Source organism: Desmodus rotundus, chromosome 6 (genome assembly GCF_022682495.2).
Source record: "Desmodus rotundus isolate HL8 chromosome 6, HLdesRot8A.1, whole genome shotgun sequence".
NCBI lineage: Eukaryota > Metazoa > Chordata > Mammalia > Chiroptera > Phyllostomidae > Desmodus > Desmodus rotundus.
In genome coordinates this window covers 129485180-129507245 of record NC_071392.1, presented here as the reverse complement: position 1 = coordinate 129507245, position 22066 = coordinate 129485180, and the positions used below count along the sequence as shown (strand labels likewise).

General features: G+C 38.8%; 1 protein-coding gene and 1 pseudogene across 4 annotated transcripts; one reads left to right on the top strand and one right to left on the bottom strand.

Annotated features, from left to right (window-relative positions):
- Positions 1–2204: 2204 nt before the first annotated feature.
- Positions 2205–6176, top strand: LOC112303646 (bromodomain-containing protein 7 pseudogene; annotated as a pseudogene).
- Positions 6177–8472: 2296 nt separating this feature from the next.
- Positions 8473–19887, bottom strand: SNRPB2 (small nuclear ribonucleoprotein polypeptide B2). Of its 4 annotated transcripts, none has more exons than XM_045194861.2 (7): positions 19757–19887; positions 18119–18208; positions 17511–17683; positions 11871–12011; positions 10838–10888; positions 9330–9418; positions 8473–8848 (listed from the first exon to the last, which is right to left on the bottom strand). In XM_045194861.2, exons 2-7 carry the CDS (start codon positions 18180–18182, stop codon positions 8689–8691), a joined length of 678 nt encoding a protein of 225 aa, XP_045050796.1. In that variant the 5' UTR covers positions 18183–18208; positions 19757–19887; the 3' UTR covers positions 8473–8688. The 4 variants fall into 4 exon arrangements, with proteins under 4 accessions (XP_045050796.1, XP_024415561.1, XP_045050795.2 ...); XM_024559793.3 differs by having other exon boundaries at positions 19666–19769; XM_045194860.2 differs by lacking the exon at positions 19757–19887 and adding an exon at positions 19290–19620.
- Positions 19888–22066: the final 2179 nt, after the last annotated feature.

The following is a 22066-nucleotide window of genomic DNA, read 5'->3' as shown; positions in this document are numbered from 1 at the left end:
GTTCTTTCAACTTACGAACAAAAATGTGCTAACTGTAGGAATCTGTGGAAATGTGAGATCTGTATCTTTAGTAGAAATGATTTTGATTTAAGCGAATCCATTTAAATATCTGGTTTTATATAATAGATAAACAAAGGGTGGTTAAGTTTACAAGTCATATGATAGGATTCTTAGAAATCACTTCTGTCTTGGAACAGACATGGGTTGTAACATATGACTCATAGTCATACCTTACTAATGGGGAAGGAAGGGATAGGTGGGCTAGGGGAAAAAAATGGAACAATCTTTTCCCCACCTACTTTATCTGATACTTCTGAAATTCAGTCTCAAAATGTTCAAGGATAATAAATCCTAGAGATGGTAATAAAGCTGGCGGTTTGTGTTACAACTCTACCCCTCCCTGCTCCTGGGCATCTTTCTCACAGAACATATTGCACTGCTAGGAGCCCACCAAACTCGAAGCACATTAATGCTTCATCTATTCACCTGGCTCCATCTATTCAACAAATATTTACAGAGCACCTACTATGTGCCAGGCACTGTTGTAGGCACTAGAGACATAGCAGTGAAAAAGCCCTACTCCCACAGATTTACTTTCTATTAAGAGTGACATACAATAAGATGCTACTTTTTATAGAGTGTTTGGGGCTGGCATCTCTTTCATAAGGTGCCCCCATAGTCTTCGAGAATAGAAGTCCCTGTCAGATGCCCCATCCATTTGGAGGACAATGAGGTTTCAGAGCTGTGCCTCTCCTTCCTGCCCTCTAAATGCAGTCACCTCACAAAATGAGGGCCAAGTATTCAACTCACAAAGTAATTTTGTATTGTACAAAACAGTTTCCAAGGGAGATACTGGTAAAGCAAAATATACTTACAGTACAATTTTAAAAGCTGATTGGGGTGTGTGTGTGTAATAAAGTTTTATTGCTTTGTTTGTGTATGGGCATGAGGGTGTTATTTTCAATGGAGGATCTTTATACTGCTGGCCCTGGTTTGGAACCTTGTTTAATTCAATATCTTCATTATGGGTGAAGAAACTGAGGCCCAGCAAAGGCCAGAGCCTCATTTCTTAATCACCTAATATAAAGGTTGCCCAGCGGGATTGCAGTTCAGTGCTGTTTCCATTCATCTGTGATTAAATTAGAATTAGGATTTTACATCTTTTATTTTCAACTTCACTTCAAGAAAAGAATAAATTAGAACTCAGAATGCCAATGCATTTTCCTTCCTATAATCTAGGGATCTAAGAGGATCTCTAGAAAAAGTAAAGTATTAATTAAATCTTCTTAATCCTGATGCCGCAGCTGTTTTACAGACTGTTATAGTCTCAAGCCAGCTCTCAACACAGGAGAGTTAAAAGACAATTGCCATTTAAGAGGCACTTTAAGAAAAGAAGACTGTGCAAAGTCAAATTGTCTCATGGTACTTCCCAAAGCAGGTGAAGTGTTAAATAAATCCACTCTCAAGCTCTCACAACTCAGCAAAGTAAGGCTGATGTGAGCACAAAGCCATTATTGGCCATTTGGTGGTGAAGAAGTAAAGAAGAGAGATGTCAAGCTTTCTGAGTGCATCCTGGGCAGACCTGGGATGCCCTAGCATTCTGTAATGGGCAGAGTCAGGATGACAACTACAAGCCTGTTTGTAAAATTTTGCTCACAAATAGGAACTTAAACTTGCAATCACTCAGCAAGCAGTTGTGCCTGACACTGCCAATCCGGGGGTCCAGAAAATGGCTCTGTTCTGCACAGGCTTACCCTCCTTCCTCTGGGTTTTCAGATGTATTCTCTGAGCCTTTCATTGCCAAAAGACATTTTTTTCTTCTGTTTTTAAATTAGCCTCTCTGTCTGGAGTTGTTAAAATGGAGACTTTGGGTCCCTTAGGGTCTAAAAATAGGTTTGGGCCAGTGGGTCAGGTGGAAACAGCCTCCTTGTCACCTACAAGGCTCTGAGTGATCTGGCTCTGTCCCTCTGAAGTCAGCATCTGTCACTGTCTCCCTCACCTGCTCTGTGCCCACTGTACCAGCTGCTCTCTGTCTTTTGAAAATGCTGAGCTCATTTCCACTTCAGACTCTCTGAGTTTACTGCCTGGGATGCTTTCACTCCAGACACGGGCATTCAGGTCTTGGCCAAGATGTCTCCACAGACAGACCAGTTTACCAGACCACTTCCTGCACTCTCCCAACCCAATCTACACATCACGTGACCATGGATGCTGTCCTATGGCATTTATCACTATGGGACATGCCTTGTTTATTCACTTGGTGGTGTTTTGTCCCCCAGCACTACAATCAATGCTCTGTGAGGTGGGCATCTTGTCTATCTTGTCCATCACTCTGTAATTAGCATCCAGAAAAATACTTGGTACTCATAAATAGGTATTAATTGAATAAATGCATGATTTCCCTGAAATAGAATGCTTAGGTGTATACGTGCACATGTCCACTTTTCCTGGTGAAAGTCCTAGGTTTTGTCATATTTATAAAGAGGTCTATTCCCTCCAAATTAATGCCACTGACTAAATTATTAGTGTAGAGGTTCAGGAGTCTTGCCACCAAAGCATGGTCCTCAGACCAATAACTTCAGCATCACTTTATAAATTCTCTCATACCCCACCCCATACCTGCTAAATCTGAATCTACATTGTTACAAGATATGCAATGGGTTTGTATGAGCCTTAGAGTTTGAGAAGTATTGCTCAAGGGTAAATCAAATGAAACAAAAATTTTTGGCCAGAGCTCCACATTCTTTATTAGGTCTTTGCTGGATACATTTTCAAAGACAATGCTTATTAAATACCCAAACAGTAAATACTTCAAGCCTTAAAGTTTAAAATAGAGATATGAGCCTCTCACTAATTTCCATTTTTACACTATCTTCTATTTATTAATAGACTGCCTTTGAAAAACACAATTTGAAATAATGATCTGATTATTATAACATAGTTTGTAAGGCAGAAATTGCTTTGTTGTTTCTTTCTTAACCTTGACTCACATTGGAATCACCCAGAAGCGTACAAATATTAAATATTGATGACTGGGTTTCACCCCTAGAGATTGGGATTTAACTGATAGGGAGTGTAGATTAGAAAATGTTTGAAAGTGTTTCCCAGATGATTCTAATATGAAGCCAAAGTTGAAAGTTAAATTCAAAGTTAAGAACCACTATATTCTGTCAGCAATTTTCAACACTTTTCCTCTCATGGAACACATAAACTAATTACTAAAATTCTGCGGCACACCAAAATACATATTTTTTTGCCAATCTGACAAAAATAGGTCATAATTTTGATTCATTCACACTGGATGGCTATTGGTGTGTTGGTTGTTTTAATTTTTTGTTTATTTTTAGATAGAGAGGAGGGAGAGAAACATTGATGTGTGAGAGATGCATTGATTGGTTGCCTCTTGGAGGCTCCTAACTAGGGGCCTGGCCCACAACCCAGACATATGCCCTGACTGGGAATTGAACCAGCAACCTTTTGGTTTGTAGGTTGATGCTCAATCCACTGAGCCATACCATCCAGGGCCATTTTTTTTTTTTTTAATTTGACAACCTAAGCAAAAAGAGGTCAATGCTTCTGACTAGTCAGGTGTTGCATGTTTAGAAATTCCTGTGGCAAACCAGTGTACCAGGCACACAGGTTAAAATCACTGTTTTAGATGGATACCAGCCTCCACTCCCTCCATGCGCTCCCAGTCCCACAGATGGGTAAGGAAGGTCCAAAGAGCCTAGTCTGATCAAGTCTTCTTGAAAGTATACTTAGCTCCTTTTTTCCTTCCCCTTCCTCCCTCTTAAAGCCTTGCTTTCTAAAGTTGGATTACATACAGGGAGATTTGAGCAAGTAAGTAGTAAATGCATTAAGGTTAATGGGACTCGTGCAGTTGCAAATGAGGAAGGCTAGAATAAAAGTGTTTTTGGATTGCAACTAGAGGTATGGTTGTAAATTCATTGTTTTAACATAATTGTATAGAAATGTCCAGATATGTATAGATATCTCTATATAAAATTATGATCGAGGGGCTCCAGCTGCATCTTGTGGGGGTGGGGGGTGGCATGTCTTGTGAATCTGGCTCTCACACTCCATTCACCTGGCTCTGACCCCAAAGCTGTGCCACAAGGCCTGGGCCTGGCACACAGGGCAGCACCAGGACTGGTCAGACGTGGGCAAGAAGCACAGTTAAAAAAGCACCTGCCTCTACAAGGAGTATGTAGAGAAGCCTTTGAAGCTGGTCCTCAGAGTGGGAGGGAAGAAAGTCACCGAGCTCTCCACCTGTAGCTCCAGCAGGAATCAAGCCTCTTCCGAGACAAATGATCATGACAAACACAAGGACAGAAAGTAGAAAAGAGAAAGAAAGATGAGAAGCAGGTTCTGGAGGAAGAAAAGGGGAGAAAAGGCTGACACGTGAAAGAAGATAAAAAGAGGTGAGAATGGACCTTGTCGAGAATGAGGCAGAAAGACCACCGGTGCCAGGCCTCTGCAGGATTAGGCTTGTGTCTTAAAAAGCCTCTGCAAGTTCTTTAGCCAAACAAGAACTAGAGCAGACACCGCTTCAATAAGATTTGAATCAACTAATGATGACAGCTGGAGAGAAAAGACCCAAGTGCTTTCTTTTTATTTCCTGTGACTGATTTTATTGCTCCTGGCTACTCCATGATCATTAAACACCCAATGGATTTTAGTACTGGGAAAGAAAAGATCAAGAACAATGACTACCAGTGGATGGAAGAACTGAAGGATAGCTTGCAACTTATGTGTACTAATGCTATGCTTTACAACAAACCAGAGGCCATTTATTATAAAGCTGCAAAGAAGCTATTGCGCTCAGGCATGAAAATTCTGTCAGGAGAAAATTCAGCACATAGACTTCATGGCAGACTTGCAGAAGAGTCAAAAGCAGAAAGACAGAACAGACACCTCACAGAGCAGGGAAGATGGTGGCTGCTGGCCTCCAGAAAGGGAGGACTCTAGCGAGACAAGTCAGAAACATGTCTTCAAGTCCCAACAAGGAAAACAAAAAGAGAAAGATATGCTTGAAGATCAAAGTAGAAGCAATAATTTAGAAAGAGAGCAGGAGAATGACTGCATCGTTAAGGAAACTTGAGTGAAGCTGACGCAGCAGCTTGTTAATAGTCTGTGTGAATTCGAAAGAAGAAACCAGATGGAACAAGGACGCTGGGACTTCTGCACCTTGTGGACCACATTGTAGGAGAACCTAGCTACTGTCCTGTGTGACTGGGCATGACCGCTGGAAGGCTTCAGTCTGGAGTGAATACTCTGAAGCATTTTGAAGAAGATTAAAGAAACAAAGTAACTCTGGTGCCATACTTGAATTACGGGCCCTGCAGTTCTTACACATCACACTAATGACTGACTCCACATTTGCCAGTATCAGCAAGGACAATTCTGATTTCATCTATTCAACCTATGACAAAGATTCTGATCTCCCCAGCGATTTAAGCATACATGAGGTTTTTGGCCAATGCCAAGATTACCCCTATGTCATGGCAGATAGTATACTGGATATTTTTAACAAAAGGAGGGCATTCTAGAACCTTGCAAGTGCTAAAGACATCATCTCCTCAAGATGAAGGCCAAACTAGGACACTCGATATGGCCAAAGAAATAGAGATTACAGGAACAGAGCCCGTGGGGCAGTTAGACTCTGTTAGTCAGGACAGGCTCATAGCACTGGAAGCCTTAGCAAACTTGGTGCTCCAGTTGTAGTTTTTGACTCTGAAAAAGCTGGTGTCCAGAGGGACCACCAAATTGCTCAGTGAGCTCCAGGGAACCCAGAACAAGCAACTGAGCACCAGATCCCCTCCCAACATGATCTGTCGCCCTACAAATACATCTTGCTGAGCAAGTAAGCAGTAATCTTAAAGAACTTGCTCTGCAAGTTAACTCCAGGTGATGTCATCATGTATGGAATTCAGAATGGGCATTTCTACCCCCTGCCCCGTCATGGAAAAAAAGCCTTATGGATCTGACAGAAAGATTTTGAAAAAGCTAGAAAGATTGATGTTGCTGAGTGTAGACCTGATGAGATTTGCAGCTAACTTGTATTTGATGATATATCATGTACATATTTTTTCATTCTTAACTTAGAAATGCTTTTCAGAAGCTATTAAATATTTGTAAACTGTATTTTTTGTAAAGACACTTTTTCTTCTTAAGATTTTATTTTTAGAGAGAAGAAAGAGAGGGAGAGAAGTATCAATGTGATTGCCTCAGGTGCACCCCCTACTGGGGACCTGGCCCATAACCCAGGCTTGTGCCCTGACTGGGAATCGAACTGGTGACCCTTTGGTTCGCAAGCTGGCCCTCAATCCACTGAGCCACACCAGCCAGGGCTGTAAACTGTATTTTTAATTCAACTTTGGAACAATTAGCTTTAATGTTCCAGAGATTGGATTCTGATTAGGTAATAAAGCTGAACCTGGGACTGGGGGGGGGGAGGGGGGAAGATCATGAAAGATAAGGACAGAGTTAGGAAATGACAGGAAAGAGAAATGACAACTGTATTCCACACATGCACCTGAATTGGTGTCTTGAGCCATTGTCAGGATATCAGCAAAAACTGAATTGGATTAAATAATACTGTATTATTTCCTGACTTTGCTGATCATATTGTAGTTATGTGAGAAATATACTTAAGTGTTTAAAGGGTAATGAGGAACCAGGTCAATGAACTCTCAAGTGGCTTAGAAACATTTATGAGAGCTCTGTGTATTATTTCTGCATCTTTCATACTTATTGGAAATTATATCAAAATGAAAAGCTTACGAAAGTAAATCAGATGTCACTCTTCTACTCAAAATCTTCTAAAATAGGTCCACATAGGCATATGTGCATGTTCATAGCCACTTCATTTTGAAAGAACCCAAATGCCTATCATCCACTAGCAGAACAAACTGCTGGCACTTGCACCAGAGATGAACCTCAAAAGCATTTTAGATAGGACACAACTACAGCGATAGAGAGCCAATTAGCAGTTCCCTACAGTTGGGGACTGGGGGAAAGACTATGTAAGAGAGCTTTGAGTGATGAAATACTCTACATCTTATCATCATTACACTATACATTATTGACCAAACTCATCAATTTGAACACTAAAATGAGTGAATTTTATTATATGCAAATAACTCAATTAAAAAAGTCACCTAATAGCTCCCCAATTTCACACAGAATGCAAGCAAGTCCTTAAAAGTCCTGCAAAATCCCACTCCCTGGTCCTCCCTGACTTTTCCTCTCATACCACTGGTCACACACCTTTCTACTTTCTCATCCAGCCACTCAAGGTGGAGCTAGTCTGTGAAACACTTTCTGAGACAAGCTAAGGACAGCCACTGAGTAAGCAGTTAGAAAATGCAGCAGCAATTGGAGTTGCTGTAACATTCAAGAGCATGTCCTTTTACTAGTAATTCACTGTTGAATTCTATGAAATTACATAAACTTGACAGCTGGGTTAAAAATGTTATTCATAAGTCAGACTCCAAATGTGCCAAAATTTTAGGAATATAAACTACTTTGCTTTTTATTTCATATGTATGCAAGAGTAATGTGATAATCTACATAAACCTAAGTTTTTCCGTGAGTATACAATAAAAATTTTATGTGGTAAGGAAGTCTTGTTCAAGGAAATATTGAAACAGGAATATGAAAAAATAATAATGTCATTTTAATATGTACTATCCATACCAAAAAATGTCTCACTTCTAAAAAGATACTGTTTTTACTAGCATGGGCCTAAATCAATAGCCTTAGGTATAAATCGAAAGCTAAAAATAAGCTTTGAAAATATTTGAACATTGGTGTTTAACAATTACAAAAAGATAGCAAGATTAGGATTGGCAACCCTTTAAACCCAGCTTGTCTGTCTTTAAAAAGATTGTAGATTGTACAATCATTGCCTTGGAGGTATTTCAGTAATGACCTTCCGTATTAGGCTCACAGGTATTCCTTAGGAACAATCCTGCCTCAAGAGGGTAAGAGCACACCACGTGAAGCTTAAAGGCGGTATTCCTCTGCCTTCTGTCTTCCCAGAACACGGTAAGCAGTTACTCCTAAATGGCCTTTATTCAATTAAACACTGTACAGAAAGACTTGTGAAATGCCTACTACCAGTAAGGTACTATGCCCATTTATATGAAGAATATGAAGGTTACATTTAGCTCCTGTCCAGGTCTCATTTTCTTCTAACACCTAGGATGATCATATTTACTATTAATTTTTTTTTTAAAGGCAACTGTAGCACTGCAGTTCATGGGCCTAAAAAATAACATTACAGATAATCTAATCAAAGGCTTGATCTAATTCTTTGCTTTTATTAAAATGGTTCACTGTTTCTCTACACTGACTGCTCCAAAATAATGTCAGGAAAGCACCCTATTAGTTTTATTTACCTTAACGTGTTCTAGACTAGCATAAGTATTTGATGGTAAGACAGTGGGTCAATAAATGAAGTATTATATATAGAATACAAATAAAAGTTTATTGTACAAAATTAAGGCCTTCACATTTCGTATTTCACTAGTAGGCTAAAGAAAGACTAGGTAATTTTTAAAAACCTACACAAAAATTTCACTTTCACTTCCTCCCACCCCCAACTACTAAAATGGTCTGACCAAATGTTATCAAAACAAACACTATAAATAACACCAAGTCCTTTAAAGACAACTATCCCGAATGTTATTTCTTGGCATAGGTAATCTTCATGGCATGGGATGGTGTGATCTTAAATCCTTGTAAGGCATCCCTGGCAGCTCCAGCCTGCCCGTCATTTTCAAATTCAACAAATGCAATGTCATGCCTCCCAGGTACCAAACGTACTTCCTTGAAACCAGGGAACCTTTGAAGAAAAACAATTTATATTTATGTGAATATATAAATGACATCAAATACATAAATATCTATTCTGTGTTTAAATTTATTCAGTAACTTCTGAAAAGTATACCCTACCAAGAATCCTGAGTAGGATAAAAAATCATAAAACATAATTAATACCATTATAATTAAATATAATTAACACCATGAAAGAATTACAGGAATAATGTAAGCTAAAAATATTTTTGTCACTATATCAAAGCTTTGTTTTCTGTTTTACATATCGATCAGAATTAATAATTTAAAAATTAGAGATAATTTAGCTTTTATTTGCTAAAAACTGGCAGATTGACTTCAATTCATGATAAATACCAGAGCAAATGAATGCAACTCTAAGAAATTACTGCTGTATGGTACCCAAATAGAGTCAATCCATGGACGTGCTATTTCTCCTGACAGAAGGCTCTTGGAACACAAACTTTAAAAAACAAAACAAAACAACTTACTGATTAAACAGCATGGATAACATCATCTCATTAGTCTCTTCTGGTAGATTATTAAGGAATAAAATATAGTTTGGAGGGTAATCAGGGACCTATTAAAAAGAAAAAAGGTAAAGTTAGCGTGTAAGCATAAAAAGAACTGTAAACTAACCTTGAGAGAGCTACACTGCAGTTTATTAAGGCTTATGAAATCTTACTGCATCCAACACTGAGGCTGAAAACCAGTGACACCAGAGAAATAAATATGAACTTAACAGCAACTAAGCAAAGCAGACATTCAAATCACTTAACACAAATCTGGCAAATTATCAATCTTACCAGTTTTTACGTATTTAGCAATATTTAAGTATTTGGAAGTCAGTCACAATCAGAGGAGTTTGTTGTCTGGGTTACACACTGGAAGATCGTAACAAAACTGGAGAAGGCAACACTGCCACTCACTGCCCCCTCCGCTGGTCACCCCGGCAGTAACGCAGACACTCAGTTCCCTGTATTATTGTTTACCGCCTCCCGACATTTAAGAAGATTTAGAACTACTACTTGGTGACTTCTAATGTTTTTGCAAGTAAATGAAATATACTTAGCATCTAGTTACACACAAATTAGGCAGAAAACAAGCATTGTTATTTAGGTTTTAACTATTTGGTACCCCACCCTGAGTTTATGGGAACTATAGTGAGATCATCTTGTATATAAGAAAAAGCTTCTCTATCTTCATGGAAAAATAAAGATGAAGTGTAAAGAATAACTTAAGTGAACAACTTAAGACTTAGAGAATTCAGTCCTGGCGTTTCTGAACTAGACTACAATTATTAAAAAAGCTCAAAGAAGGAAAGTAGGAAATATAAGAAAATACAAATAACTTGAAATGAGAGCAGCAAAACTTCAGTGATGCAAGGAATTCTCTAATTTAAGAATCGTGTTCAGACCCTAGAAACCTAGGAAGCAAGAAGGAAACCATAAGTATATAACCAAGGTTTTCTCTCTGAGGTCTTTAGCAAGGAGATCTGGAAAGAAACTTGTAACACATCTATACAAGGAGACAAATATTTGTGCTGAGGAAGAGCGAGCAAGGGTAAATGGAAACAGCTTTGTGTGAGTCTGTTAGAAAAGATGGTTTAGTTAGTACCTTCAGCTACCTGGAATGGAAATGAGCCCATTACGCGGCCAGTTTCCTCAGGCCATGTGTCTATAAAGCCCTGGGCTACATACTGCGGGGGGTGGGGCACAAAAACATTTGCTTCCAGCCCTCACAACTTAAAACCTGTCATTCTGATTTCCTCATTGACTCATTAGGTAAAGTAAGGAATAAAGTCAGGTTTGGTTTTCTCCCTCCTAAAGGAAATTAGTACGTTCTAAGTTTCTACATTAAAGTATTATATAATTCAATGTTCTATCTTATCAATGGAATTATTTTCAGTTTTTGGAGACATCAGGTTGTTGTATATTATTGCTATTGCTTTATATAAAGTTTTATTTTAAAGCACTACACACACACAAAAAAACACTACCTGAGGATTTGGTGTTGCATTTCCTTGGGTATTAGCTGAATTTGGTGCTCCCTAAACAAAAGAAACAGAGAAACAATTAAAATATTCAATCCCTCTAAGGAAAGCAGCATATGTTTATATTGCTGCATACAAGTAACATTAGACAGACTTCTCATTCCATTTAATTTTAAGGATTTACATCTGCTCTGTCTGGTGTGGCTCAGTGCACTGAGTGCTGGCCTGTGAACCTCAATATTGCTGGTTCGATCCCAGTCAGGGCACATGCCTGGGTTGCGGGCCAGTCCCCAGTGGGGATGTGGGAGGGGCAATCACACACTGATGTTTCTCACCCTCTCTAAAAATAAACAAACTCTTTAATTAAAAAAAAGAACTTACATCTTAGCTCATACTTAAACATTCATATATTTAGCTTGTCAATATTTTTTAAAGGTCTAGCCATAAATTTTAAAGACTACGTCATAAAATTTAACCTCTATGCCTTAAAATTATGAATAAATGCACAAGAGAATAAACGGAGTTTTCCTTTCCTTTTTTAAAAAAAAAAAAGAGTAGACAAAAGTCAAGCATTACACCTAGTGAAATTCTAAAAGTAACTTCTTTTGGATGGTAATTTCACTTTTATCTGTTATTTTAAACTGATTTTTGAATTCCTAAATTGTTCAAAGAAAGCAGCTTTAAGTAGAGTAGTCATGATTATAGGTAATATCTACAGTACCATTTACAGGCAGCAGAACTTGAGAAATAAGCCAAAAGATATTAATATATTCTGCGAATGATGAACAAATGTCATACAAATTCAAATAAAACTGTCAAATATAAATCTAGGTATGTTAAGGCATACCTTTTAATCTGTTCTTTAAACATAAATACTGGAACTTTAAAACTTAACCAGTCTAGTTTCTTAAAAATCCACCTTTTAAACACATATACTGACAAGTGCACATGAATACCTCAAAGATCATCCCTCAGGTGGAAGGCAGACATCCCTATCAAATTTTTCATATCAAAAAAAAGGAACTTTTGTCCATCTTACCTGACCAGGCTTTTTATTAGCAGTAATTGCTGTCTGTTCCACAGTTTTGGCTTTTTTCTTTTCTTTTTTCTTTTCTTTGTCAGCAAAGGTGCCACGCATTTTAGATATTATATCAGAATCTGTTTTTGCATACTGGATTCGCTGTTTTAATTATTTGAAAATAAATTACTTTTCATTATGTTGAAGGTTTTTTACACTAGTCATTAATATTTCAAATTTCATTATCCAAAAACACTACAAGTATACCCAAATACACTATGGGTATAATTTTATACCCATTCCTAAGGAAACCTATCAAATGTACTGAGTGCCAAATGAAAATAAATCGTGGCTTCTGGTTCACAACTTATACAAAGTTAGAGTCAACTGTGTTTATAAGAAGAAAAACCGTAGATTTTCATGAGAAAAATAGGACTGTGAAATATTTATACCACTGCTTCTCTCCAATTAGTAAAAGAATAGAGAAAAAGGCACTAGAAAGTTGCCTATCCTTAGCAGAGGCTCTCAGCAGATGGGCAATTAGCTATGAAATGTGTCATTTGGAATTTGTTACTTCCAAAGTTAAAGCACAAGATTGGGAATGACTTTCTTTTCAACCTGATCTATTATTTTTAAATAAAATGACTACTAGTGGCATCAGCTTAAACTTAAAATGCTTTGAAAGGTAACAAAAGCATGGCATCCCAACCTCTACAATCGGGCCACCTGCTCATTCTTACTAGGCCAGTCAGCAGTAACAGTATGTACAAGTAAGAAGCAGGTAAGTATTGAAAAACACCAGTCTAGAATAGCATTTCATAAACTATTGCAGAATGTGCACTGCAATTACCAGGAGAGCTTATGAAAGTGCAGATTCCAACGCAGTAGGTCTGGGTGAGGCCCGAGATTCTACACTTCTAACAAGGACAGAGGGGACAGTAATACTACTGGAATGGAGCGACTCTTTCAGGAGTATTTAAGCCCTGTCCGAAAACATTGTCACAGAGCAGAAGTCAACACAATTAACCGCTCCAAAATGTTTGCTATGAATTAAACAGTTATCTACAGTATACAAAACTGCAACCATCCCTTCAAGGGAAACATTTCTTCCCTGGAGTCAAAAGAGCCAAACTCTGTCTCAAAAGAGCATATAAAAGCACAACAATCAAAACACGTAACATTACTATTTAAAACTGCCCTGTACAGCAAGAATTCAATCTCAATCTGAAGGGAACAAGTGACCTTTAAAATAGTGTGGATCTGAAAGCAAGAAATCTGTCAAAACCAAGAGCAATTCTTTTTCTTTTCATTCACTTCAGCTAGAGATGAAAGTACTGGAGAAACAGGAGGGGACCAAGGCTACCACTAAGCCTGAGTACACAAGGCGTTCTCTGGCTGGCCTGGGCTGCTGTGCTACAGTAGCTCTGAGTGCACTTATCCCTGCAAGCAACTCTGCTAGTCTCAGCAATCATCTAACCATAGGTAAGCTGACAGCGCACACTAACTCTGACAACTTCGTTCCAAGGATTCCCTCCCAACTCCCCCTCCCTGGGTCTTATATCATCTTCCTCTGAGTAGATCTCTCATGTCTGTCCTTTTGACAATCACCTGTGACAATCTCTGATTCCACTCATCACTCTTAGCTGGCTGGTCAAGACCAGCAGTGCTCACCCAGAGGCAATTTTGCCCACCAGGGGTCAGTTGGCACCGTTAACTGGAGACATTGTTGGTGGTCATGAAACTGGCATATAGTGGCCTGAGGTCAGCGATGCTGTCAAACACTTTACAATGAACAAGACAGCCCTCCACAACAACAACAAAATTCTTCAGTTCAAAATGTCAAAATGCCAGTGCTGAAAAACCCTGGTCTAGACTGAATATGGATAAGAAATAAAAGCCCACCTGCAGCTTCAAGAAGGGGGCAAGATTTACATTTAAGCCAAATGTTTCATGACAGCAGCCTTTAGAATGATTCTACTTTATTAAGGTATTTTTGACATTAAATGCTAAAATGTCCTCGAATCACAAAAAATAATTTTGTTCTGAGTTCTAAGTTATAGCACATTTTGTTCACTTCTGATTGGTGTGTTGGAACTACAACAGAAGAGCAACTATAACCACCTAAATAAATACAAACAAGATGGCTCGAAGAACGTTCTTCTCCCTCTTCCAGGATGCTGAAGATTTGGCAGATATGTGCTACCTTCCTGAAGGCAGGGAATGGACATCCTAAAATAGCTTTAATATAAGAACCGTCCATGAACTTTTCCCACTGATTTAAACTAAATTATTTGACAAGGTGAAGTGGTGCCAAACACAGCAAATAACTTCCAGCTTTCCTGTATCTGAGTAACACGCACACACAAGCCTGTCATTTCAACTCAGCAAAAAATTCCTAAAAACCTTCCTGAAGGAAGAAATTACCCCTTATATTAATGTAATTTTAGATCTAAACTAAAACCTAGTCTTATACTCCTGCCAACTGAGACCTCAATTATGCTATTTCTTCATACTACTAAGATAAGCTGGTTTCAAGAAGTACCAATTTACTGAAAACTAGGGTATGTGGGCACAATCCCACAGTTTTCTGGGACAGGCCTTTCCACACATATTATGCCCAGTCAGGTAGGAAGCGATGGGAAGAGGAGCTGGATAGAAGATGAGAAGAAAACTTGCTCTAGTAACACACAAAAAGTGCTCATTCCGGAATTAAACAGTGTGGTATAGATCCACAATCTACTGTTCCTGGGCAACGCTGCCTGATTTTGTAAATTAGGTCTTTAGGGAACAAAATCACACCCATTCACTTGCATATCATCTAGGGCTGCTTTTCCTGCTACAAAAGCAGTTAAGAGATCAGCTGGGTCATAAAGCCTGAAGTATTATCTGGCCCTTTACAGATAGTGTGCTGACTCCTGGTTTAGGAAAAGAACAATTCCAATATTGGGCATTAAGAGATAAGGTGTCAAGTCTGATGATATACTGGTTATATTAAGAATAACCTAGGAAAAACTTGGAAAGAAAAGAGGAGTAATCCCTTCCACCCAGAATGTACTTTCTTCCAAGGAACCGCAGTTGTGTGGATGGGGGTAGACTTTTTACACGGGGACAAGTTCTTCCCGCATTTTTACCTGCATGTTCAGAGACAGTCGGGTGCATCAATCCTTTCAGCAGAACCTGCCTTAGGCACTTAACTTTTCGTGCCTCAGGCACCCCAAGACAAAAAAAAAATGGCCCAAATGAAAGAACAGATCAAAGCTCCAGAAAAAATACAACTAAGCCACGAAGAGATAGACAATCTATCAGATGCACAGTTCAAAACACTGGTAATCAGGAAGCTCACAGAACTGGTTGAATTTGGTCACAAACTAGATTTAAAAAATGAAGGCTATGCTGAGTGAAATAAAGGAAAATGTACAGGGAAGCAACAGTGATGGGAAGGAAATGGACTCAAATCAACAGTGTGGACCAGAAGGAAGAAACAAACATTCAACCAGAAAAGAATGAAGAAACAAGAATCAAAAAAAATGAGAAGAGGCTTAGGAACCTCCAGGACATCTTTAAACGTTCCAACATCCTAATCATAGGGGTACCAGGAGAAGAGGAAGAGCAAAAAATTGAAAACTTATTTGAACAAATAATGAAGGAGAACTTTCCCAATCTGGCAAACGAAAACAGACTTCCAGGAAGTCCAGGAAGTTCAGAGACTACCAAAGAAGTCAGACCCAAGAAGGAACACACCAAGGCACATCATCATTACACTACCCAAGATTAAAGATAAGGAGAGAATCTTAAAAGCCGCAAGAGAAAAGGAGACAGTTACCTATAAAGGAGTTCCCATAGTACTGTCAGCTGCTTTCTCAAAAGAGACCTTGCAGGCAAGAAGGGACTGGAAAGAAGTATTTGAAGTCATGAAAGGCAAGGACCTACATCCAAGATTGCTCTATCCAGCAAAGCTTCCATTTAGAATGGAAGGGAAGATAAAGTGCTTCTCAGATAAGGTCAAGTTAAAGGAGTTCATCATCACCAAGCTATTATTATATGAAATGTTAAAGGGATTTGTCTAAGAAAAAGAAGATTAAAAATATGAACAGTAAAAATGACAGCAAACTCACAGTTATTAACAACCACACCTAAAACAAAAACAAAAGCAAACTAAGCAAACAACTAGAACAGGAAAGAATCACAGAAATGGAGATCACATGGAGGGTTATCAGCAGGGGAGTGGGAGGGGGAAGAGGGGGAAAAGGTACAGAGAATAAGTAGCATAAATGGTAGGCAGAAAATAGACAGGGGGAGGGTAAGAGTAGTATAATAAATGTAGAAGCCAAAGAACTTATATGTACGACCCATGGACAAAAACTATGGGGGGGAATGTAGGTGGGAGGGGGTGTGCAGGGCAGAGGGGAATAGAGGGGGGAAAATGGGACAACTAATAGCATAATCAATAAAATATATTATTAAAAAAAAGAATAACCTAGATAAGTGACTACCATTTCTGCACCTGATTCTTCATCTGTAAAATAAAGGAATTAGACCAGTGGTCTGCACTACAGACTCTGGGCCTACTCCAGCCCGTGGCCTGTTTTTGTATGGCCTATGAGTAAAGGACTTAGCACTTTTGGGGGGGGAACAATTTTAAAGAGTTGTTAAAAAAAAACTATGCACACATAAAAGTATGGAACAGAAACCATATGTGACCCACAAACCATGAAATAATTATTATCTGGTTTTTATAGAGTTTTTGCTGACCTCTGAATTAGACCAACAAATATCCAATTGGCTTCCATTTCACTGGTGGTGAAACTGAACACAAATCCAGTTAATGACAGACCAGATTGAGGACCTGCGCCCTTGAAATGCTCAGCCTTGGCTCTTTCCCCAGCATTCCTTCCCATCACAGTCCAGTTCCAGAGGAAAAGCACTTTGGAATCCACACCCAAGGTGCTGTATACTCATTCACACAAGTAGAACCCCTTGCTTTACACTATGTCTCCACTCTGATCCAATCCTCTCCCATCTCTGACTTACAGCAAGGGCCTGCTAACTGAGTTCCCTACCTTCCCTCTGGCCCTCCCACAATCCAATCTCTCTCTAGCAGCCAATGTGAAATCTCATTATATCACTCCTGAGCTTAAAACTTTCAATGAGTAACTATTTCATTTATTAATAAAACCTATAAATTTAAGTCTATGAATTATCCTTAGATCACTGCTTTATCTACAGACTGCATGGCTTCTGACATGCGGTATTTCACTGTGGTGGTTTTTGAACCTTCCTAAATCTAAAATATTAGATTTCCTCTTTGACTCATGGTTTTTACCTTGTGTTGCTTTACAAGTTTATTAATAGAGCTTTCCTTTTAACCTAATTTATTAATCATTTTGAATTTTTTTGAGATAAGAATACTGCCCATACTGCAATTATTTTTAAAAATAGTCTACATCTCAATCTATTTTATTTTTGCCCACATGAACTGTCATAAATTAGGGAGTAAATTATAAACTCTTACTACTGTTTCTATAAAAATATAAAATAAAGCCAAACTCCCTCTAACACATAACTAAAAGCGGAAAGCAGTAACTATAGTTTCAGGTGTATATTTACAAATCTACTATACTGTTAATAGAGATTAAAATCAAAATACTAAGATTAACTTACCATTGGTTTACCATAAAATGGAAATCCTTGTAACTGCCTCAGGGCATTTGTGGATGAGCCCAGTTCTTTAAATATAACAAAGGCCTGACCCCTCATCTTCATGGTCTTTAAAGCCACAATATCTACCACGTGCCCAAACTGAGAAAACAGGGCATACAGAGATCTCTTCAGTTCTGTGTAAAATTAGAGGGGAAACATCTTATTTGTGAATAAAACAATGACAAAGTTCTTCATTAAATGGTACCTCATTAAATGCCATCCTCACCATTCACTTATTCATTTATACAAAATTACACATTTTAAAAACATCATCACACTATTTTCATTTATACAAAATTACACATTTTAAAAACATCATCACACTATTTTCATTGGCTTTCTAATTTATATAGTTATCTGAAATCATTTTATCTATGAGTGAAAATGGATTCAACACATCTTCTATTTGTATTTTTAAGAAGCCTTAAAATCCTTACCCTAATAGGGATAAACCGTTATTTCAGGCACTGAGAAATGACTAGGTGAGAAGTGTTGAAACAGTACAGTTTTTAAGACGGTAGTAATTAAACACACTTTGGTGTTTACAAACCTTTTTGAAGAGCACTTACCTTCTTTTTTAATTTTGTCATTCATATTGTTGATATAAATTGTATGGTTTGGTCTGATATCCATCTTTTGGGTTAAACTGTTCAAATACCCTAAAGAGACAGTAAATATTCTGTTAGAAACAGGGAAGAGTTAACTCATACTCTAGTGTGACATTAGAACACACCACAAGGGTTATTAACTTTTCGGTTCTCTTTCAGCCTCTCCTACTCTTGCTACCCCTCTTTTTAAAAAAGAACAAAACTTTATGGAGCACTAGTACCTAGCCAGATTTTAACAACATTACTTTATTCAATACATTTTAATAATTATCTTTCACTATGACAAGTGGTACTGTTTTTCCATCTGCCTAATAGACCAACTTTTCAATTATTTAGAATCTGAGATTTGAAGAAAAATGAAAGAGAAACTATCAAGTGTACATCCAGTAAAAATCATTTAGACAAAACTATTTGCCAAGAACTATTTCATGTGTAATAATTCATGTGTAATCACTTTCTTATCTATTAATTTAAACACACCATCCCTAGTTGTCCTAATTCCAAAATTATCTCTAACCAACTTGAAGGAATGGAGCTGAGAGCAGTATTGCCTGATGGTTAAGAACTCTGATTCTAGTACCAGCCAGGTCTGAATTCAAACCCAGTCTATGCTTCTTACTACCTGTTTGATTGGGATCAAGTTCCTTAATCCTTTAATCCCTTAATCCCTCGGGCCCAAATTTGTCAAGTGGGGATGGTGGAACAACATTTACCCAGAAAAAGTTCCAGCACAGTTCTTGCCTGGGCAGTAAGTGCTTAAAGTAGCTGTTATTAAATACTAAGGGACTTGCCTAAGGCCACATAAGTAATAAGCAGAAGGCCTGGGAATTCTGTTCACGTCTTACGGTCTCTCGCACTTTTCTTTCACTCACCTCGCTATTTCATTGTATGTACTGTCTTTAGTTGCAAATTCTGACTTTGCTTTATATCCTAGGATGTCCTAGATATTCTTTAACTTCACAAATAACACTTCTTCCACTGCATGTGAACAGCACAGGATGACTGAAAAGGGACTGTACTTGTTAGGGTAATACATGAAAAGTAATGCTTCTCAGAGCCTTGCGACCCCCTAAACTGGAACCTAGAGGGCTGAGTCGCCAATATAACAAGAGGAAAAAAAGAGAGGTCAAACCGAAGGCAGAGATCGGAGGGGAGGTGCTCATTCGATATTTGATGGTGGCCTTGGACTAGTGCGGGGGCACCTGGAGTCGTTTCCCAATGCAAAAGGGAGCCTCTCGATGGTACGTGAAAGCTCAGAGCGAGCTGCACATTCACACGAGCGAAGGGACTTCAATTATTCTTCACTCTGTACTCCGTAACCCTCCTTTCCAGACACAGACACACTCGCCCAAGGTTCCAGTCAGAGGCCTAAGGAAGCAGCCACGTGACCCCGGCCCAACCTACAAACAAGGTTCTTAAGTTCGGGTGCCTAGCCAGACCAACGCGGCAGTCACCATTCCTCCCTCGCCCACTAGTTGAGCCTTCCGCAAACCCCGAGCCGGACGCACTATTCTCCGCTCCCACAGGGAAGCGCTGGGCCGAGCGTCAACCTGCAGTTGCCACAACCAAGACAGCGAAGGAGAATGCACTCAAACTGACCTGAGGACCGCGCGGTGTCCCTTAAGAAACAATAGCCGGAAACTGAGCAGAAGCCGGAAGTAACTGTATCAGGCCCCCTCAATCGAGCGCTGATAAGTCGAGAAGCTGAGCACAGAATCTATCGATGCCCCGCTACTAAACCTGAGAATCTCTCTACGCATGCGCACCCTGGCGGGCCTGGGGAAAATATGCAAAAAGGGAATGGGGGAAGGGAGGGAACTTGTGGCAACCCTGTAGGATGAAACAAATTTAGTGGCTGTGCAGTGAGAGGGTAGAGAAGAGCAGTTACCCCAGCACGACTTTACGCGGCTTTACCCCACACAAAGGTACCTTCCATCTTTCTAAATTCTATACATATTTACAGGCACAGACCCCAAGGCCACTACCAGGGCAGGTAACTTAGTTTCGCCCTTCTCTGGGCTCTGGTTGTTCCTGGTTTAACCTATCATTCAGGGTAGCCAATACTCCCACAAGTGTCCTCCGGTTCCGGGAACTCCGAGGGAGCTCTCCAGCACTGCTGATGAACTTGAATCCCCGAGGCAGCTGTTCGAGGCCCCAAAGTGAAGGGAGTTGATGTCTCTGTCCAGCTCTGACCTTGTAAGGCAACCACACTGGACTAATAACCAAACACATGTGAGATCATTGGCCTAAACTCCCTCAAAGCCCACTAATTTTCTCTCATCCCTCCCACCTTCCCATCTCCCTACAAAATGCCTAGATTGTTCCAGGGTAATACAAGATGGTGTTTAGGCAAAGCTGAATGGGAATCCTAAAAAGTACACACATGTATTCATTCATCAAATATAGGTAAAGAATCATTTGAAATGGTTGTTTTGAGCCAAGGGGACTCTAATCTTGTTATTCCCTTTAACTAATCTCTTGGCCTCAATTTCCTCTCATAAATTAGGGATCATAATAGTACCTTCTTCTAGAGTTATTGTGAGTATTAAGTGCACTCAATGTAAAGCAAGCGATTAGTCACAAAATAAGTACTTAATAAGCGTTATTTCTAAATGCTGGCTATGACTTGGACATATGGATGAAGGGACCAAATAGGTTGGTCTGATAAGAAAGAGATTTTTATTTTGAAAGATTACCTAAAGTTGCAACATCTTGAAAATAATATAAGCTTCTTGAGGGTGGGGATTTTTGTCTGCTTTGTTCACTCAGGTACCCTCAGTAACTACAAAAGTGACTAATGATAAATATGTATTGAATGTCTGAAACCTCATGGAAAAATGAGACAACACCAAACAAATGTGGCGTCATATGAAGATGCACATAAATCTAGGAAATAATGTTAAACAATCACAGAAAATTATTATTTTATTATGTAGATATAAAAATTAGAAGTAATGTAAATAGTTCAGTCTCAGTTAAGGAATTACGAAAGAAAAATCTTTAGTACATTGAAAGAAATATAAACTAAATAAAAAACAATTTCTGAATAACAACAGGCAAGCTGCCCTGCACAGTAATATGGGTGTCTGACCAATTACTTCTATTTGATGATAATGAACATGGCTAAACTATTTTTCTGAAAATAAGCTATAACCGTACTATATTATGTAAGTTATTCTGGCCAAGATAACATCATTACTATTAAGAGAGGATAAGGTGGGGCTTTGCCAACACACTCTACTTGGAAAGAAAAAAATCAAAACAAAACACAGACTTAAACACAGACTACACATTGTATTATACTAACCACTAAGAAATGGCTAGTGAACATTATACTGTGAGAAGGAACTCATCTAATGCCAACTCAGTGGCAATGATCCACATGCTATTCCCCAGGTTTTCTAAATAGAACCATTGCATCTTCCTGTCCTTCGGCAGTTGGTCTGGGCTTTCCAGTGTCTCACTACTTATCCTCAATGTTTTCCTGAATGCTTTTGAGAGGCTAGTAATTGAAAGCAGGACTGGGAAAGGAATGAAAGGGAGAGAGGAGCTCTTCTGGCTTTGTGAGCTGCCTTGAATGCCCTGCTTAAATAACTATATTAAGAGCATAATAACATCTAAACTTTGGTTAGATGGACTGTAAAACAACCATCATTCCTTTATAATTAAATTCACCTCCTGAGGGTCAGATGTTTCCAAAACTCACCTGTTTTTAAAAAGAAGAGAAAAACAAGTGGGTTGGCTTGTTTTGCTCAATCCATTCCCTTATATTTCAGTTAGGTAACATGATTTACTTTCCTCTGCAACAGGAGTTTTTATTGAACTGGTGATCCAGAGGCAGCACTATACCACTCTAGCCAAGGTTTTCGTAGCTATTGATGATGAAACTCACTTATTTGTAGAGGTAGT

Bases quoted from the DNA above. Each gene is read 5' to 3' on its own strand.
- SNRPB2 (XM_045194860.2), bottom strand. From the start codon at position 19,320: ATGAGCACCTCCCCTCCGATCTCTGCCTTCG. The intron at 12,012-17,510 runs GTAAGTTAATCT...TAATTAAAACAG, and splicing joins CATTTTATGGTAAACCAATG to CGAATCCAGTATGCAAAAAC. The intron at 10,889-11,870 runs GTAAGATGGACA...TCTTTTGTTTAG, and splicing joins CTAATAAAAAGCCTGGTCAG to GGAGCACCAAATTCAGCTAA.